Source organism: Esox lucius, chromosome 19 (genome assembly GCF_011004845.1).
Source record: "Esox lucius isolate fEsoLuc1 chromosome 19, fEsoLuc1.pri, whole genome shotgun sequence".
Lineage (NCBI taxonomy): Eukaryota > Metazoa > Chordata > Actinopteri > Esociformes > Esocidae > Esox > Esox lucius.
The window spans coordinates 17,374,406-17,391,116 of record NC_047587.1 but is presented as its reverse complement, the minus strand read 5'-3'; the positions used below and the strand labels follow the sequence as shown (position 1 = coordinate 17,391,116).

General features: G+C 43.5%; 1 protein-coding gene across 1 annotated transcript in view; it reads right to left on the bottom strand.

Moving 5' to 3' along the window:
- The window catches only part of furinb (furin (paired basic amino acid cleaving enzyme) b), a 110,256-nt gene that overhangs the window by 35,984 nt on the left and 57,561 nt on the right, over window positions 1-16,711 (bottom strand). Inside the window, exons 3-6 of the mRNA XM_010883755.3 lie at window positions 14,541-14,639; window positions 11,898-11,993; window positions 3,926-4,054; window positions 3,499-3,575 (exon numbers count right to left, since the gene is read on the bottom strand). Coding sequence (XP_010882057.2) covers window positions 3,499-3,575; window positions 3,926-4,054; window positions 11,898-11,993; window positions 14,541-14,639 — 401 coding nt within the window. The remainder of the gene's footprint in view (window positions 1-3,498; window positions 3,576-3,925; window positions 4,055-11,897; window positions 11,994-14,540; window positions 14,640-16,711) is intronic.

Sequence of the window (16,711 nt, the reverse complement as noted above, 5' to 3'; positions counted from 1 at the left end):
ATGATAGCAATATACTAATTCCTGCAGACTGTTCCGACACTGCTTTTATACAGACAGAGGCTTTGCAAGTTATCAACAAAGCACCTGCAGGAATTTTTTGCATACATTTTCAGCTGTAAGTTGTTAACCTGTTTCTTGCTCCCTGAAAAGGGAATATTTTATATAACTTTGAAGTGTACATTCTTCTTCAGTTTTTGGTGACCTAAACTTTTTTTTAACCCCTGGCAGTTTACTGCTTACTTTTCTACAATTTCAGGTTATTCACTGGTATTTAACTGCTACATTTTCTCCATTTCAATAAAAAATTGAAAAATGGGTGTGGAACTACCTCTTGGCAGCAACAAGGGATCAGACTGGCTCAATGATTTCATAAACATTGCTCCTTAATTAGTGCTTCGGTTGATACCTCTTCTTCCGCCTCTCACCAGTGATCAAATTAACAATAAGGATTATGGGCAAGCTCATAGACAGATATAGCCTAGAAGATGGATTAGAATTTACAAGGATGTAAATTGCAGCCCTGTCACCACTCGCGCCACCACCTCTCAGACTCTCGCCAGTCTCCAAACCAAAGGACTGAAAGCACTGTCATGGAGGGCAGCAGGGAGCGAAAGCACAAAGAGAGGACCAACACTGAGACTGTTGATAATGTGAAGCACCAAATAAAAACCTACTCTGGTGAGGGCCTTGCTTTAACATGGCTTGAAACCCTTCCAACAATACTTACCAGTCCTGCCAAATTGCAGTACAAAGCATCTACCTGGAACCACGGCTAAATGGATGAGAATTCAAAACCCAACTATGCGTGTCACCAATACAAATGAGCCAAGCTTGGCGGGGAAGGGGAGGTGAGCTTCCAACTTAAGCCTCCTGTTCCCCTTTTTCTTCCCATGAATATATTCATATAATCCCATTGTGGGGAGGTGGAGAGCATTACTCAGTGTCTAGCTGTGTGACTCTATGGGGAATTACTGAACTCGTCTGCTATCATTTATCCTGAGGTCACTCAAAACACACACCTCTGAGCACTATTGACAGAGATACACACGTTCTTCTCATTTCATGCCCATAAATTGATTATATTCTGGATAATCGCCTTGACAGTACCAGCTGTGAATGCGTGTGCTTTCTGAAGTTCTGTGCTTCAGTGGCAGCAGCAGAGCTGGTTAGGAGAAGCTGAACCAAACAGTGCAGCTCTGAACAGGTCCTGGAATGAACAGCAACAATTCACAACATGGGCGGCAGGCACCATTGCATTTGTAACTTGTAAGTCAAGGTTTTGAGACTGCTAGATTGTACCATTGTGGGGAGAACCTGTTGCCTGTGAAAATTTCAGACACACTGGAAATGGTTTGTCCCACTACAGCAAAGCTGCATTGCAAGTGGGAAACTACACCAAAACACTTCAAACTACATTTAGTAATCTGTCGTGGTAGCATTGATTTTTTCAACTTTACAGTGACAAAACATCCAGCAGAATTTGGTCAATCCAAACCAGCACTAGCGAACTATATCCTACAGCCATTCACACAGCTTGTGTGCTTCGGCGATGACATCATCAGGATGGGAGTGAACATTAACCTCCAGAAGCACCCCAGGAGTTACGAGGGGGGTAAAATCCGGATGACCAACCACACATCTTGGAACGAGTTCAGCTTCAGGGACTGGATCATTCATGTTCTCAAACATTGGAATCAATAGTTCCCATTCGTTGCAACAAAAGCATCCCGTTTCGGTTGGCATTAGATTGCACCATCCACAGCTACACCACCATCCTCCAGACATTCTGGGGTTGGGGATTAACTGGTTCACAATCTCCTCCCTCATCAACTGCTGTTCTAGCCTCTAGTTTGGTCAATTCATCCTCTTTGTATTCTGGTTCGAACAAGTAATGTTCTGTCCTCCGAAAAAGTCTTCTTCCTGGTCGTATTTATGTATTTTCCTTTGTCTCTCAAGCAAGTAAACATTGACTGTCCTTTGGTGAATATCAATGAAGAATTAGGTAACTAGCTTCCTAGCTAGCGAATACTACCTTTTGTTTACTGTAATGTATCGATGCAGTTGTGAACAAAACTGACCGATAAACACAGGAAGAATTACATATATATCACAAAACGTACAACGTTTGTCGAGGAATACAACATCGCCATGTTCTTTGAGTTAAACAACACCACTAGTTATAGTTTGGAGTGTTTCGCTTGCAATGCAGCTTTGCTGAAGAGGGACGAATAGCTTCCATTCATGAATTTGGACAATGCTAAGAATGCTAATTACAGCTGAGGACAGAGCTGAATAATGGGTGGTTGGAAACAATGACTATGTCCATACCGGACTAACTTTTGGGAAGTACAATTTTGGATAAATATGATTTTTAGAAAAACCCTATCCCTTTAAACTCAATAACATTACTTTCATTCCTAAACTTAACCTAACACTATGCCCAATTGTATGTTTTACCCAACAGCTAACAAGTAAAAAAAAATCCTTGTGGGGACTGATAGTTTTGGTTTCACTATCTTTGTGGGCACATAGACCTGGATCACACACACACACAGTTATGAAACTGTCAGTTATCATGAGTCCCAGACGTATTGCAAGATCCTGTTAAGCTTTCAGTCAAAATAAATGAGAAAAAACAACAACAAAAAGACTCAGTAGCATTGAACTCAGAAAAAAGGGGGAGATTTGAGGCAAATCCTGCTTTGTGTTTCAGATGCACAAGGAATTCAGCGGTGTGTCATCTAATCCAGAGGGGATTGAGCTGCGGCAGAAGACAGCCACATGCTGGGGTTAGGGAAGGGTGTTTGATAGGGACTACGGGTGTGTAAGGATAACGTGGTTTAGGACTTTAAATGTCTGCAGTCATTTTGAACCAGTTATAATTAAATCACCAAAAGCTGGGAGACAGGAGCTGGTATGAGCCAGGGGCAAATTAAAGACTACTGTACAAGCTACAAACAATCTGCCAAACAGGCTCTAGGGTAGTAGTGGTGGTAGTTGGGGGGGGGGGGGGGGGGGACTCCTAAAATGTTGTTACTGCAGCACGGCTGCACAACCGAAGCAAACAAATTGCTTTTTCAAATTGGGAGCAGGGAGTTTTAATGCTATGCACCATGATTGAACCTCTGCCACTCAGATGTCCTAAATGGTTTTGGGGGAAATGAACACAGCATAGATAAGAGGCTCAGGGCAGAGTCTCTGAGGCTGGGCTGAAAAGAGCACCATTACAGGGCATTATTGGTGTTGGTATTTCATCCAATTCACTGTCAAAACAGTCCTTTTTGACTGCTGTGCGTTGGGTGGTACTGTCTGGAAAAGTGAACAGACCTGCAGTAAATGGCAAGGGCTTGCTTTATGGCCTATTATTAAGAAAGACGCTGATTTAAGCCACCCAATAAAAAGGCCAGAAGTGCTCCCACAATCGATCAAATTCTTGACACATCTCATGCACATGCCCAAGTTAAGAGTGTGTGCAGAGCAAGGTATTTCTTTTTTTACCTGTTCTCGTTGCGCTGTGTGTACCGTGGCTGGGGGTCTGGGTCTCCATCGTTTACGTCATAGCTGGCATCAGGGTCCTGAGAACAGATATGGGAAAAGGAGCTGAATGTGTGAAACTGAAATGCATACTCATTGTGATCTTGATGTTAGGGTACGGCACTAGAAAGAGGGACCCCTCTCAGGAGGCATGACAACAGTCTTAATAGTCTCTTCATATATTTCAGCCGTGATTCAACAATTCCTGGAAAGTAATTTGAGGTAGACCTTCACATTGCTTTCACATTGCTGTGTGCCTTAGAGAATGCATATACTGCATGTAGTGTATTCTCTTCTTTTTCTAACTGATCTGAAACACAGGCATTAGCAATGTTCAGCTAGAAGGTAAGCTCCTACTATTTGTCTAGACAAAGAAGGATGCGCTACTCACATAGTTGGTGGCAAGGTCCGGGTGGTCTTTCTCGATGCCATCATCCAGAATGGTGACAACCACTCCTCTCCCAGTGTAGCCCTCTGACCATGCTCCCCTAGCATTAAGGTCTGCTTGGCTAGGGTTAGACTGGAGGGAGCACAGAACAAGCCTTCATGAAGCCATTATTATCACTTAGACATGCCTTTTTGCATATTGTCACCACAATGCCTCCAAAGCAGAAAGCTGTCAGGTTCCAGAACCTCCCAGAGGCAGCCAGCAGGGCCAGCCCCACCCCTCAACAGCTGCTTCCTATCAGGACCTTGTCAGGGGAACTATAGAGGCAGGTTGTGGGAGATGCTACAGAAAATGCTGAAGGGAAGAGAAGGACTAAATTGCCAAGCCATGCTGCCCTCAACGCTGTTCTGCCCAGGAGAAAAAGCCCATTCCTCCAACACTACTGCCGAGGGGCTGCCCAGAGACAACAAAGCCTCCCCTAGAGAGGAGTTTGTCTTTCAGTTTTGATTCTCCCCTTACCTCTTCGGTTTGCCTTAACTTGCAATGTGTCCATTCCCTGTGTCTTTCTGTGTTACGGTGCATACAATTCAAAACAAGGTCAGGGTAGTTTTGATGAAAAGTCCTGCTAGCACTGGGGCTGGATGTAACAGTACCCTGATACACTGGAAAAATCATGCACACACAACCACAAACATACACTGCTCTTTAGCAGGGCTAAAGTAGCATGGAGAAAAGGGAGCTCATCCTCTCAGAGGAAACAGGCCAGCAGCTGGAAATAAGAATAACTGAGATCCTAGTGAGGACAACTGCCTTACTCACAAGGGAAAGATATTGAGCAGAATTCCATTTTAAACATAAGGGGGGGAGACAGAGGCGGGGGGGAGAGGTGAGGTGAGAAGTAGGTGAATAGAAAAGTGTAGGAAGTGACAAAGAAAGTGAAAGGCAGAAGTAGAAGTGAGAAGAACCCCCCCCCCAGATGGAAATAGGCAAGGAAAGAGATAATGGGGGGGGGGGGTAGAAAAAGTAAGAGTAAGAAAAAGTGCTTCCACCGAGGGCTCTAGCCCACCTGTACCACCCACTGCTTCTTGCTGATCTCTCCCCACAGGGCAGGCTTCCTGCTGGGCCAGCACAGAGCAGCATAGTGGAGGAGCGTATTAATATCCCTGGCCCCAGGGCAGCAACTGGTGATGCTGACACAGACATCATTCTTATTCTTACTGGGCAGAATTACCATGGTCTGAAGGACTACGGTACACAAAGGCAGTTAGCTCCTGTCTCCGTAATAAAGCACATTTGGGAACTATTTTCAATCTTTACATTAACGGCTATGGCAGTACCAACTATGTTCAAACCATGTTTATTGAAAAACCTTTGGATTCACTGTCTGAAAGGCTTGTATGGAATATCACTCCAAAATGATTTGTTGCAGCAGGATCTCTTTGAGAAAACTACCATGTAAACTGCAAGTGAGAGGAATAACTAAAAATAGGGTATTCAAGCAGGAACCCCCTGTTGTTAACAGTCAATATATTTTGCTTAGTCAGTTCAGAGAAAAGTAGGTCATTAATGATTTACTAGTTATTGGCACTAAGAAACCACACTGCCCATCTCTGGAACTCTATCACACATGGGGTTATTCCAAAAGTATTGAAAACTGCCATGGCATGTGCTGCCACTAGATAAAAGTGGGAATGCTAGTAACCTTGACAATTATTGTCCCATATCTAAATTGTCTTGCCTTCCAAAAACTCTGGAATAATTTGTAAATACACAGCAGTGTTCTGAATCTGGCAACTGGACTCAGATATCAGTTTGGACTTTGGTCACTTTTACTGGTACTATTACTTCCAAAATTGCCTTGTAGATCTTAGGTTAGTATTAAATGTGGTGGTGCCAACACGCCCTTGTCTCAAACAAAGCCGACAGCTTCCGGGACCTCCTCAATGGCATCAGCAGGGCTAGCCGCGCCCCTACACAGCCGCCTCCCTTTGGGAGCTTGTCAGGGGAGGTATTTAAGAGCTCCCAAGGAGGGAGCTCAGGCAGACACCGGTAGTAGAAGATGTGTCATGCTGCGTTGCCCACAAAGCTGCACTGTCCTGAGGATGCCAGAGCCTAGGGAGGAGAAGCCAGGAGAATGGTGGAGGCCGTCAAAGCAGCGACCGCCTGCACCAACTCCTCCCAAACAGCCACTGGGAAGCCCCCGAGAGACAATGTGGCCACCGCAGGTGAGCGGTTTGTGTGCTTTAGATTTTCCACTCTCCTCCACTACTATTTCCCTTAATAAAATGTCTGCTCAGGCCCTAAACACCCTGTGTCTGTTTCCCGGTGTCTTTCCCCGCTAAACTGCAAATAAAACAAAGGATATTCTATTCTTTAGTTCTCCAAAATTATGCATGGATTATTGAAAAAAATTTAATAATAACTACTGTAAACAGTTTAGTCATAGAACATTTACTGAACTACAAATACCTGGGAAATTGGTCAGATGAGAATCTGCCTTTTAAAACACATATTACTGAGTTAGAGTGAAGATTACAGTTGGTTTATTTTACTGAAACAAATCTGTCTGTCTTCACAGGATAAACATGTAATGGTGCAAGCCACTTTTATGTGGGTGGTAGATTATGGTGATGTGCTTTCCATACATGTTTCAGTGTCACTATTGAAACCTCTGGACTATCATTCAGCCTTACATTTGGAATACATGGAATACCTTAAGTTAGAAACCTTGCCTGTAACGCAGTTCAAATGTTCAATGAATGATCTTTGTACTTTTCACTGTGAATCATAGTACACTGAATTTATAATAGAAATGTTTGACATCACATTACACACAATAACCCATAATGCCAATACAAAAATAGTGTATGATATTTCTGCCAAAATATTTCAATAAATTAGCAAAAATCTCTAAAAACATGTTTTGACTTTGTCATTATGAGGTATTGTGATGGCAAAAAATATATATTTAATCTATTATGAATTCAGTCAATAACACAACAAAATGTGTAGAAAGTGAAGTGGTCAGAATACTTTTTGAAGCCATTATATACATTTAGGTCTGGAGATAATTGGACAGTGACACAAGTTTTATTATTTTGGCTGTTAATCAAAATATATTCAAGTTACAGTTAAATAATGAATATGGGCTTAAAGTGCAGTCTCTCAGCTTTAATTTGAGAGTATTCACATCCAAACTGGAAGACAAGTTTAGAAATTAAAGCTCTTTAATATGTAGCCCCCTCTTTTTCAAGGGACCAAAAGTAATTGGACAATTGACTCAAAAGCTGTTTCATGGAAAGATGTGGGATATACGTTATTTCTTCATCAATTAAGCTGGTAAAAGGTCTGGAGTTGATTTCAGGTGTGGCATTCACATTTGGAAGCTATTGCTGTGAACCCACAACATGCGGTCAAAGGAGCTGAAACAGTCCATCCTTAGGCTGTAAAGAAAATCCATCAGAGAGATAGCAGGAACATTAGGAGTGGCCAAATCAACAGTTTGGTACATTCTGAGAAAGAAAAAAAACACATTGGTGAGCTCTGCAACACAAAAACGCCTGGATGTCCACGGAAGACAACAGTTGTGGATGATCGTAGGATCCTTTCCATGGTAAAGAAAACGCCCTTCACAACATCCAGCCAAGTGGAAAACACTCTCCAGGATGTAGGCATATCATTATCCAAGTCTACCATAAAGAGAAGACTTCAGGAGAGAAAATACAGAGGGTTCACCACAAGGTGCAAACCATTCATAAGCCTCAAGAATAGAAAGGCCAGTTTTGCCAAAAAAATTCTAAAAAAGCCAGCCCAGTTCTGGAACAGCATTCTTTGGACAGATGAAACTAAGATCAACCTTTACCAGAATGATGGGAAGAAAAAGGTATGGCAAATGCTTGGAACGGCTCATGATCCGAAGCATACCACACCATCTGTAAAACACTGTGGAGGCAGTGTGATGGCATGGGCATGGATGGCTTCAATGGCACTGCGTCACTAGTGTTTATTGATGATGTTGACAGACGACAGAAGCAGCCGGATGAATTCTGAGGTGTACAGGGATATTTTGTCTCCTCAGATTCAGCCAAATTCAGTAAAGTTTATTGGACAGCGCTTCACTTTACAGATGGACAATGACCTAAAACATACTGCGAAAGCAACACAGGGTTTTTTTAAGGCAAAGAAATTGAATATTCTGCAATGGCCGAGTCATTCACCTGATCTCAATCCGATTGGGCACTTGCTTTAGACAAAACCTAAGGCAGAAAGACCCACGGACAAACAACCACTGAAGACAGCTGCTGTGAAGGCCTGGCAAAGCATCACAAAGGAGGAAACACAGAGTCTGGTGATGTTCTTGCGTTCCAGTCTACAAGCAATCACTGCCTGCAAAGGATTCACAACAATGTCAGTGTCCAAATATTTCCGGACCTAACTGTATGTACACCGATCAGCCATAACATCATGACCACTGAGAGGTGAAGTGTATAAAACTGAAAAGCTCATTATCATGGCACCTGTCAGTGGGTGGGATATATTAGGCAGCAAGTGAACATTCTGTCCTCACATTTGATGTTTTAGAAGCAGGAAAAAGGGGCAAGCGTAAGGATTTGAGCGATTTTAACAAGGGCCAAATTTGTAATGACTGGGTCAGAGCATCTCCAAAACTGCAGCCCTTGTGGGGTGTTTGTGGTCTGCAGTGGTCAGTACCTATCAAAAGTTGTCCAAGGAAGGAAAAGCGGTGAACCAGCGAAAGGGTCATGATCAGCCAAGGCTCATTGATGCATGTGGGGAGCGAAAGCAGGCCCATGTGGTCTGATCCAATAGACGAGCTACTGTAGCTCAAATTGCTGAAAAATGTATGCTGGTACTGATAAAGATGTCAGAACACACATTGCACCGCAGATTGTTGTGTATGTGGCTGTGCAGCCGCAGCCCAGTCAGGGTGCCCATGCTGACCCCTGTCCACTGCCGAATCCGCCTACAATGGGCATGTGAGCATCAGAACTGGACCACAGAGCAATGGAAAAAGGTGGTGTGTTCTGATGAGTCAGGTTTTTGTTTCCATCATGTGGATGGCTGGGTGCATGCAAGTAGCTTACCTGGAGAACATAACCAGGATGCACTATGGGAAGAAGGCAAGCCGGCGGGATACAGTGTGATGCTTTGGGCAATGTTTTGCGGGGGAACCTTGGGTCCTGCCATTCACATGGATGTTACTTTGACATGTACCACCTACCTAAGCATTGTTGCAGACCATGTGCACCCTTTCATGGCAACTGTATTCCCTGATGGCATTGGCCTCTTTCAGCAGGATATTGTGCCCTGCCACAAAGCAGAAATGGTTCAGCATTGGTTTGAGGAACACAACAATGAGTTCAAGGTGTTGACTTGGCCTCCAAATTCCCCAGATCTCAATCCAATCGAGCATCTGTGGATTGGGCTGGACAAACAGGTCAGATCCATGGAGGCCCCACCTCGCAGGACTTAAAGGATCTGCTGCTAACGTCTTGTGCTGTGCCAGATACCACAGCACACTTTCAGAGGTCTAGTGGAGTCCATGCCTCAATGGTTCAGGGCTGTTTTGGTGGCAAAAGGGGGACTTGCACAAAATTAGGCAAGTGGTCATAATGTTATGGCTGATCAGTGAATATATTGCTGTAATACACTGCTGTAAGACACAACTGTAAAAGACACCATGGTGTCTGCATTCATCACCATGCAAACCTCATTACAAACACTCCATCAGTGTTTGGCTTCAGAGGAACAGTGGAACAACCTCAAACACAGCAGAACAGGATTAAATCCTTTAGCCGATTAGAGCAGCAATGCTGAACGACAGAGGTGGTTTCACAGTCTTCCATTCACAGGTGATTTGTGTTTGGCCCAGTCAATACCGTTATTAATACAATCTCACCACATGGCTTAGTGCAGATAGAGAGTATGACTATTAGGAGAAATCATCCTTGAGCCTAAGAGAGGAGGAGATGGATAGTCTCATTCTGTCTCATTTTGAGAACAACTGTTCTCCAGTAGTACAGATGCCATCATGGCCTTTGGCTCCGTTAGATCTGATGGTACCATTCAAAGGATGGACAAACCTAGAAGCACTTGGTGATGGGGTCCATTCCACCTCCACAAATGTTTATGTTGAAGCAGTGGTGTTAAAACCACCATACCAGTAACTGAAAAGTTACTGATTCGAGAGCTGGCCTAGTGTACAGGTGAATTTCATCCTTGAGCATGGGAGTTAACCTTAAATGAACCCCGAAATGCTGAGGTTCTGTTGAGGACTGACCCCTCAATGGCCAATCAGAATGGTTAAATATAACAAAACTTAGACCTAGCCTATCATTTTTAAATAAGTTAACTTCAACCTGTTTCCACTATAGTCCACACGGTTGTATATAATTGCTAGGCTTCAATATGCAAATAAAATGTATTATGGCTGAGCACGGATGTGCCAAATGTTGTCAATAAGCAATTAATTCTAACCCTACCACTTGTTTTTAATAGGCTGTCTCAATACAATTACAGACTCCCCCTGGGAAAATAATATCAAAACAACATAGACTATGGAGGGTTTGGTGCACACACCTTTCACAGCAGCTGGACAGAAATCCAATATAAAAATAAAGGGAATGTCCACTCACCATTATAGTGCTCCACAATATATTATAAACATTTTAAAACCACACAGATCACATTAATATTTCTCCAGAAGTTTAACTGCATCTGCTTTACAGATGTTCCCTCACCATGAAACCAGGAGGTTGAATCAAATTAAATGTAATCAAAAAGAATCATTTACAATGTTTTCCATACAAAATAAAATTAATGTAGAAATGAGTTATGGAATGAAATTGCAAGGAAAATAACACATTATAGTATCCCTAGAGTAGAAGTCTATGGAGGGCATTTGAACATATGAAATGGAAAACAAGTAAGTGTAACATAATAATTCCTTCTAAATGTGTTGTACACCAGCACTTACTGAATGTCTTCTCACTCAAACGTTTCACACACATTCAAAATTATTATATTTTAAATGATTTTAGGCGTGGCAATATTATGCATAAAAAAAGCATAACATTCCGGAAAACGTATCTTTAAAATTTACTTATTTCCAAGCCAAACGCATTACCGACTGTCCTGTCTACTATGATTGAGTTAGGACAAGAAACCTGCATTTACTGTATGAATATAGGCATTGTGCATAACAACTGGATTGGCTGCGTTTCCCCTGCCAAAATGAATGCTCAAACTGTGTTACTGCTAAAACCAGCTTATGGTTGGCTTTAAATATCCCTATCAACACTCTCTGAAATAGACTTTGGTTCAGGTTTTTAAGGAAAAAATGCTACATATAAAACTCTGAGTTCAATTGAGCTGATATAAGCAGTTTATATTGCAACCATTTCCATGTATTCATTGTCATTGTGTTTAATGAAACATGGCAAAAAAAGTAGGCCTTGAAATATGAAGTCAACAAAATGAAGAACATTCGAAAACTTTGGCCACATTCAGCGTAACTAAGAATATTCCGGTGATGAGTGCTCTCAGCAGGCTGCATATCGCGATGCAGCAAAATGTCAAGAGACTTACTGGTGGGAGAAACAAAGCATGTTCATCGAACATCCTGCTTTTCCTGTATGGCAGCAAGTCTCTTTGCTTGAAAGGTAGAGCTGCAAAGTGCATTCTAATTATTTCCCTATGGGTGCGCTACATGTCTAGAGAAAGCTTTTCAATTAGCTCTTATCTTGTTTGCTTGGAGACATTAAACATGCGTTGAATACCGCTCTAACAGAATACCTAGATCACTACAGCTATCTACTAAGTTGCTGTCCTGTACATTTTAAATACAGTCATGTCAAATGGGGGTTAATTATTTTAATAGAGCACTGAGCTCAACAAAAACAAGCTTTAATAGTATGGTGGCTGTTTTGCTGGGGATCTGAGTAATGACTTGACTCACCAGGTACCACTGCTGGGTGAATTTGGGGTCAGATGGTTCAGTGTAGACATCCCTTTTTTTCCTCCGTCTTGACACCTGCTGCTCTGTCCAAAGCACCTAGAAAGGAACACACAGACACGGACACACACAGACACACACACACACACACACAGAAACAGACACGGACACACACATTAATGCTGGTAAATGAATCAAGCCTGACATGAGAGATAACTATTCCAGTCTGCCTCCCACACTGGCTTTAATGTGGGCGCCAACGCTGTCATTTTAAATTGTTAAGTCCTACAGACGGAAGAAAGACTTTATAATCAGGCCAGCTGGGTTAGATCAGCAACATCTAAAGTGAGAGTTAGGAGACAAATGTGATTCATCTGATTCCTGAGACTGTGTGTGTTTCGTCACCCTGCTATTGGCTGCACCAGAACATTCTGCAAGACATGCAGCCCGGTTGTTAGTGACTGTCTAATGTCTAGCCCAATGAATTCTACAAATCAACAAAAGGACAGGAATCTAATTAAGATAGCTACCTCACCACAGTCTTCCAAATAGCCCTTTGGCCAATCGACGAAAAATAACACGAACCAACGAAAAACAGCCTGTGGAAACTTAAAACCGATATGAAATCTAAATCAAAACACAATATCCTTATCTACTTCAAACGTTCTGTCCAGGTGTCTGCCCCGAGCGGCACCCCTTTCTGAGAGACAGTAGGTGTCCATAGTGGACTTGTTTCTAATGCTGGGCTGCTAGACATACTGCCTCTCCAATCTGATTCTCATCTCTGGCTCATGGAAAGAGATCCATAAACTATAAGGCCACCGTCACACCCACCAGACACACTGCACCACGGGTGTGACAGCTACACAAACTCAACCGAGAGAAGAGATAGGACAGCGTGGGCCGGCAAGCATTTCCTCCTAAGTATGCAATAAGTAACAGCGAGGTTGGTTGGAATCAAATAAAAAGCAGCCCTGAAACCAGTCAATTTAATCCGACAGAACCGTCAGAGGATCAGAGAGAAAGAGTGCGAGCGAGGGGAAAAGAGAAGAAAAAGAAAGATAGAGAAGGAGGAAGAAGAGTGAAGAAAGAGGAACGACAAACAATTTTTGTTTCATGGCAGGGGTTATGCGACTCAGCCAAAGTCATCTTTGAAGTATGTGATTATTGAAAGCGGATGGAGTTAAGCGGTGTGTCAGGGCTGATCACACAAGACAATAAAAGGAATGGAAGAGACAGGTTCAGGATTACACTGAGAGGAGGTATCTGAAGCTTTACATGTACTCAATTACCTAAGCCTAATCCTCACATTATACAGTCACCAACCTGGAAAGAGCCCTTCCTCTGTGTTATTTCAGTAGACAGAGTCCGTTAACATTAACACAAAATAGAAAGATGTTCTAAATCCATCTTGTGGAAAACTCACAAATACAACCCTGTGTGTGTACGCATTTTCTTTCCCAGAATAGTTTCACAGACACCCACACAAGTTTTACTTTGTCTAAATGGGCGCCTGCCACAGGCCTGACTTTGCCTTGGGCAGTCTCTGTTAGAGAGAGGTTGCCCTAGACAGGCTGTTCCCCAAGCTTTTCTCCTGTGTGTGTGTGTGTGTGCGCGTGCGTGCAGGAATGCATTGGTATGGGAGAAAGAGACCAGGATGAAGGTTCCCTTACTGGTCAGGAGATAGACTGTACCATCTGTTATTTTCTCTAGTCATCCTTAACCCTACCCTCTCCTAGTTGCATGCCACATTCACTGAGCTTCCAGAGCCAGGCTGACACCCATGACCCTTGACAGTCTCAGGGAACAGCTCTGGGGGCTCACTCCACTGTTGACCGCTCCGGTAAACTGCATCCGTTATCAAGGGGCTCTAGCAGCCTTTCTAACGTAGCTAATGCACAAACGTCATTAACGGGTGGGTGTGTTTACACTACGTTTTGAGCCCCTTAATGTGACTAGGAGGCCTGGCTAGGTGCTGATACTTCACATCATGCCTGCTTTCACTTTAAAGCGATGTCCCCCAGTGTTACAGATACTCCGCCGACAAGGTCACCTTTCTCAATCTCCTCATCCAAGCAACACCGTTCCGCCTGTAGCTGGACTGCGTAATGAGGAGGCAGCGCTAGAGGAACTGAACTGAGCAAGTAGAGCTTTGACGTAGACTTCTGCAAGAGGATTTGAATCGAAGGAGACAACCTTAAGGGGGAAAGTACATGTCCTCTGGGACTGAGAGACATGAGAGCTCAGTCACTTACAGACACCTGCCAAGACCTGGGTGAACAGATGGACCAATGTCACGACTCCTCTTTGGATGGCTATCTGGAGGAAAACAATGCTCTTACAAGTCGCGTGGCGAAATGAGAGAGCAGACAGACAGGTCCATGCTGTCGTTGTGTTGTCTGGAGGGAGACTTGCATATTCATGAGTCCACACACCTGGGGGAGGTCAGCCCTGAAGCTTATGAATGGAAAAGCCTCCAAAACTGTCAGTCATGAAGGCCCTGAACATTACATGAAAGAAACTAATTCCTTATTTCTAGTTGTGGGTCTATTTTGGAACATCTGGCGACAACATGGCATCCATGTTGTATATGATTTATATATTTAGGCACTGGCTGCAGAGTTACAGACCTGTAGAGCAACCTACCCGTGGTTCCTTCTGCAGTCGGATGTGTATTCCCCTGTGGCCTGATAGGGATCGCTTCACCACGGTACGATGCCAGAAGTGATAATAATCCCTGAACACCTGCAGGCAGAAAAATGAGAACATTAAGGTACTGATATGCAGTCAAAATGAAAACCAAAAGAAACATCGATAGCACGAGCCAAACATACAGTACACACACACACACACACACAAACACACACACACACACACACACACACACAAGCAGCCAGACAGTTCATTTTCACACATCTAGAGATAGACAAATCCATTATTACACCTGCGGCCTGCGACATCGACATAACCATGTGGTACCAAGGACAGACACACTCATACATCCATCCATCAATGGTGGTGCAGTGGGAGAGAGACCCAGCCAGACAGTGGTCAACAAGAGACCCAGCCAGACAGTGGTCAACAAGAGACCCAGCCAGACAGTGGTCAACAAGAGACCCAGCCAGACAGTGGTCAACAAGAGACCCAGCCAGACAGTGGTCAACAAGAGACCCAGCCAGACAGTGGTCAACAAGAGACCCAGCCAGACAGTGGTCAACAAGAGACCCAGCCAGACAGTGGTCAACAAGAGACCCAGCCAGACAGTGGTCAACAAGAGACCCAGCCAGATAGTGGTTAACAAGAGACCCAGCCAGACAGTGGTCAACAAGAGACCCAGCCAGACAGTGGTCAACAAGAGACCCAGCCAGACAGTGGTCAACAAGAGACCCAGCCAGATAGTGGTCAACAAGAGACCCAGCCAGACAGTGGTCAACAAGAGACCCAGCCAGACAGTGGTCAACAAGAGACCCAGCCAGACAGTGGTCAACAAGAGACCCAGCCAGACAGTGGTCAACAAGAGACCCAGCCAGACAGTGGTCAACAAGAGACCCAGCCAGACAGTGGTCAACAAGAGACCCAGCCAGACAGTGGTCAACAAGAGACCCAGCCAGACAGGGCCACTAGTAGTCAACAACACATGGATCATCACACCTGCCTGACAAAGTAATAGGCATGGCTGAGGATGGTCAGCAGATAGAGCAGTTGACCATTAAAAACCAGTAATATCCTCCATGAAGCCACAGTCCATTTCACATCCGCACCTGCTCATTATACATGTAGAGGCTAGAGAGCGGTAGATAGCGTGCACCTTTCCTCTGCCTGTTGTGAACTTCACCTTTACTGGCCCTGCTCCTTTCCTCTGCCTGCTGTGAACTTCACATTACTGGCCCTGCATGATTGGTACTCAGGACCTGCAGAGTTCTATTTCTATGACCGTTCAATGGACGAAAAGAAAGGCAGAAGGATGTGCAGGGGCACATTCAGACAGGTTGTCAGCAGAACAGAAGGGTCAGTGGTGTCTCAAACAGACTAGTGTTCAGAGTGAAGGAGAGTAACGAGTAATGTACAGAGTGAAGGAGAGTAATGTACAGAGTGAAGGAGATTAATGAGTAATGTACAGAGTGAAGGAGATTAATGAGTAATGTACAGAGTGAAGGAGATTAATGAGTAATGTACAGAGTGAAGGAGATTAATGAGTAATGTACAGAGTGAAGGAGAGTAATGTACAGAGTGAAGGAGATTAATGAGTAATGTAAAGAGTGAAGGAGATTAATGAGTAATGTACAGAGTGAAGGAGATTAATGAGTAATGTACAGAGTGAAGGAGAGTAATGTACAGAGTGAAGGAGATTAATGAGTAATGTACAGAGTGAAGGAGAGTAATGTACAGAGTGAAGGAGATTAATGAGTAATGTACAGAGTGAAGGAGATTAATGAGTAATGTACAGAGTGAAGGAGAGTAATGTACAGAGTGAAGGAGATTAATGAGTAATGTAAAGAGTGAAGGAGATTAATGAGTAATGTACAGAGTGAAGGAGATTAATGAGTAATGTACAGAGTGAAGGAGAGTAATGTACAGAGTGAAGGAGATTAATGAGTAATGTACAGAGTGAAGGAGAGTAATGTACAGAGTGAAGGAGATTAATGAGTAATGTACAGAGTGAAGGAGATTAATGAGTAATGTACAGAGTGAAGGAGATTAATGAGTAATGTACAGAGTGAAGGAGAGTAATGTACAGAGTGAAGGAGATTAATGAGTAATGTACAGAGTGAAGGAGAATAATGAGTAATGTACAGAGTGAAGGAGATTAATGAGTA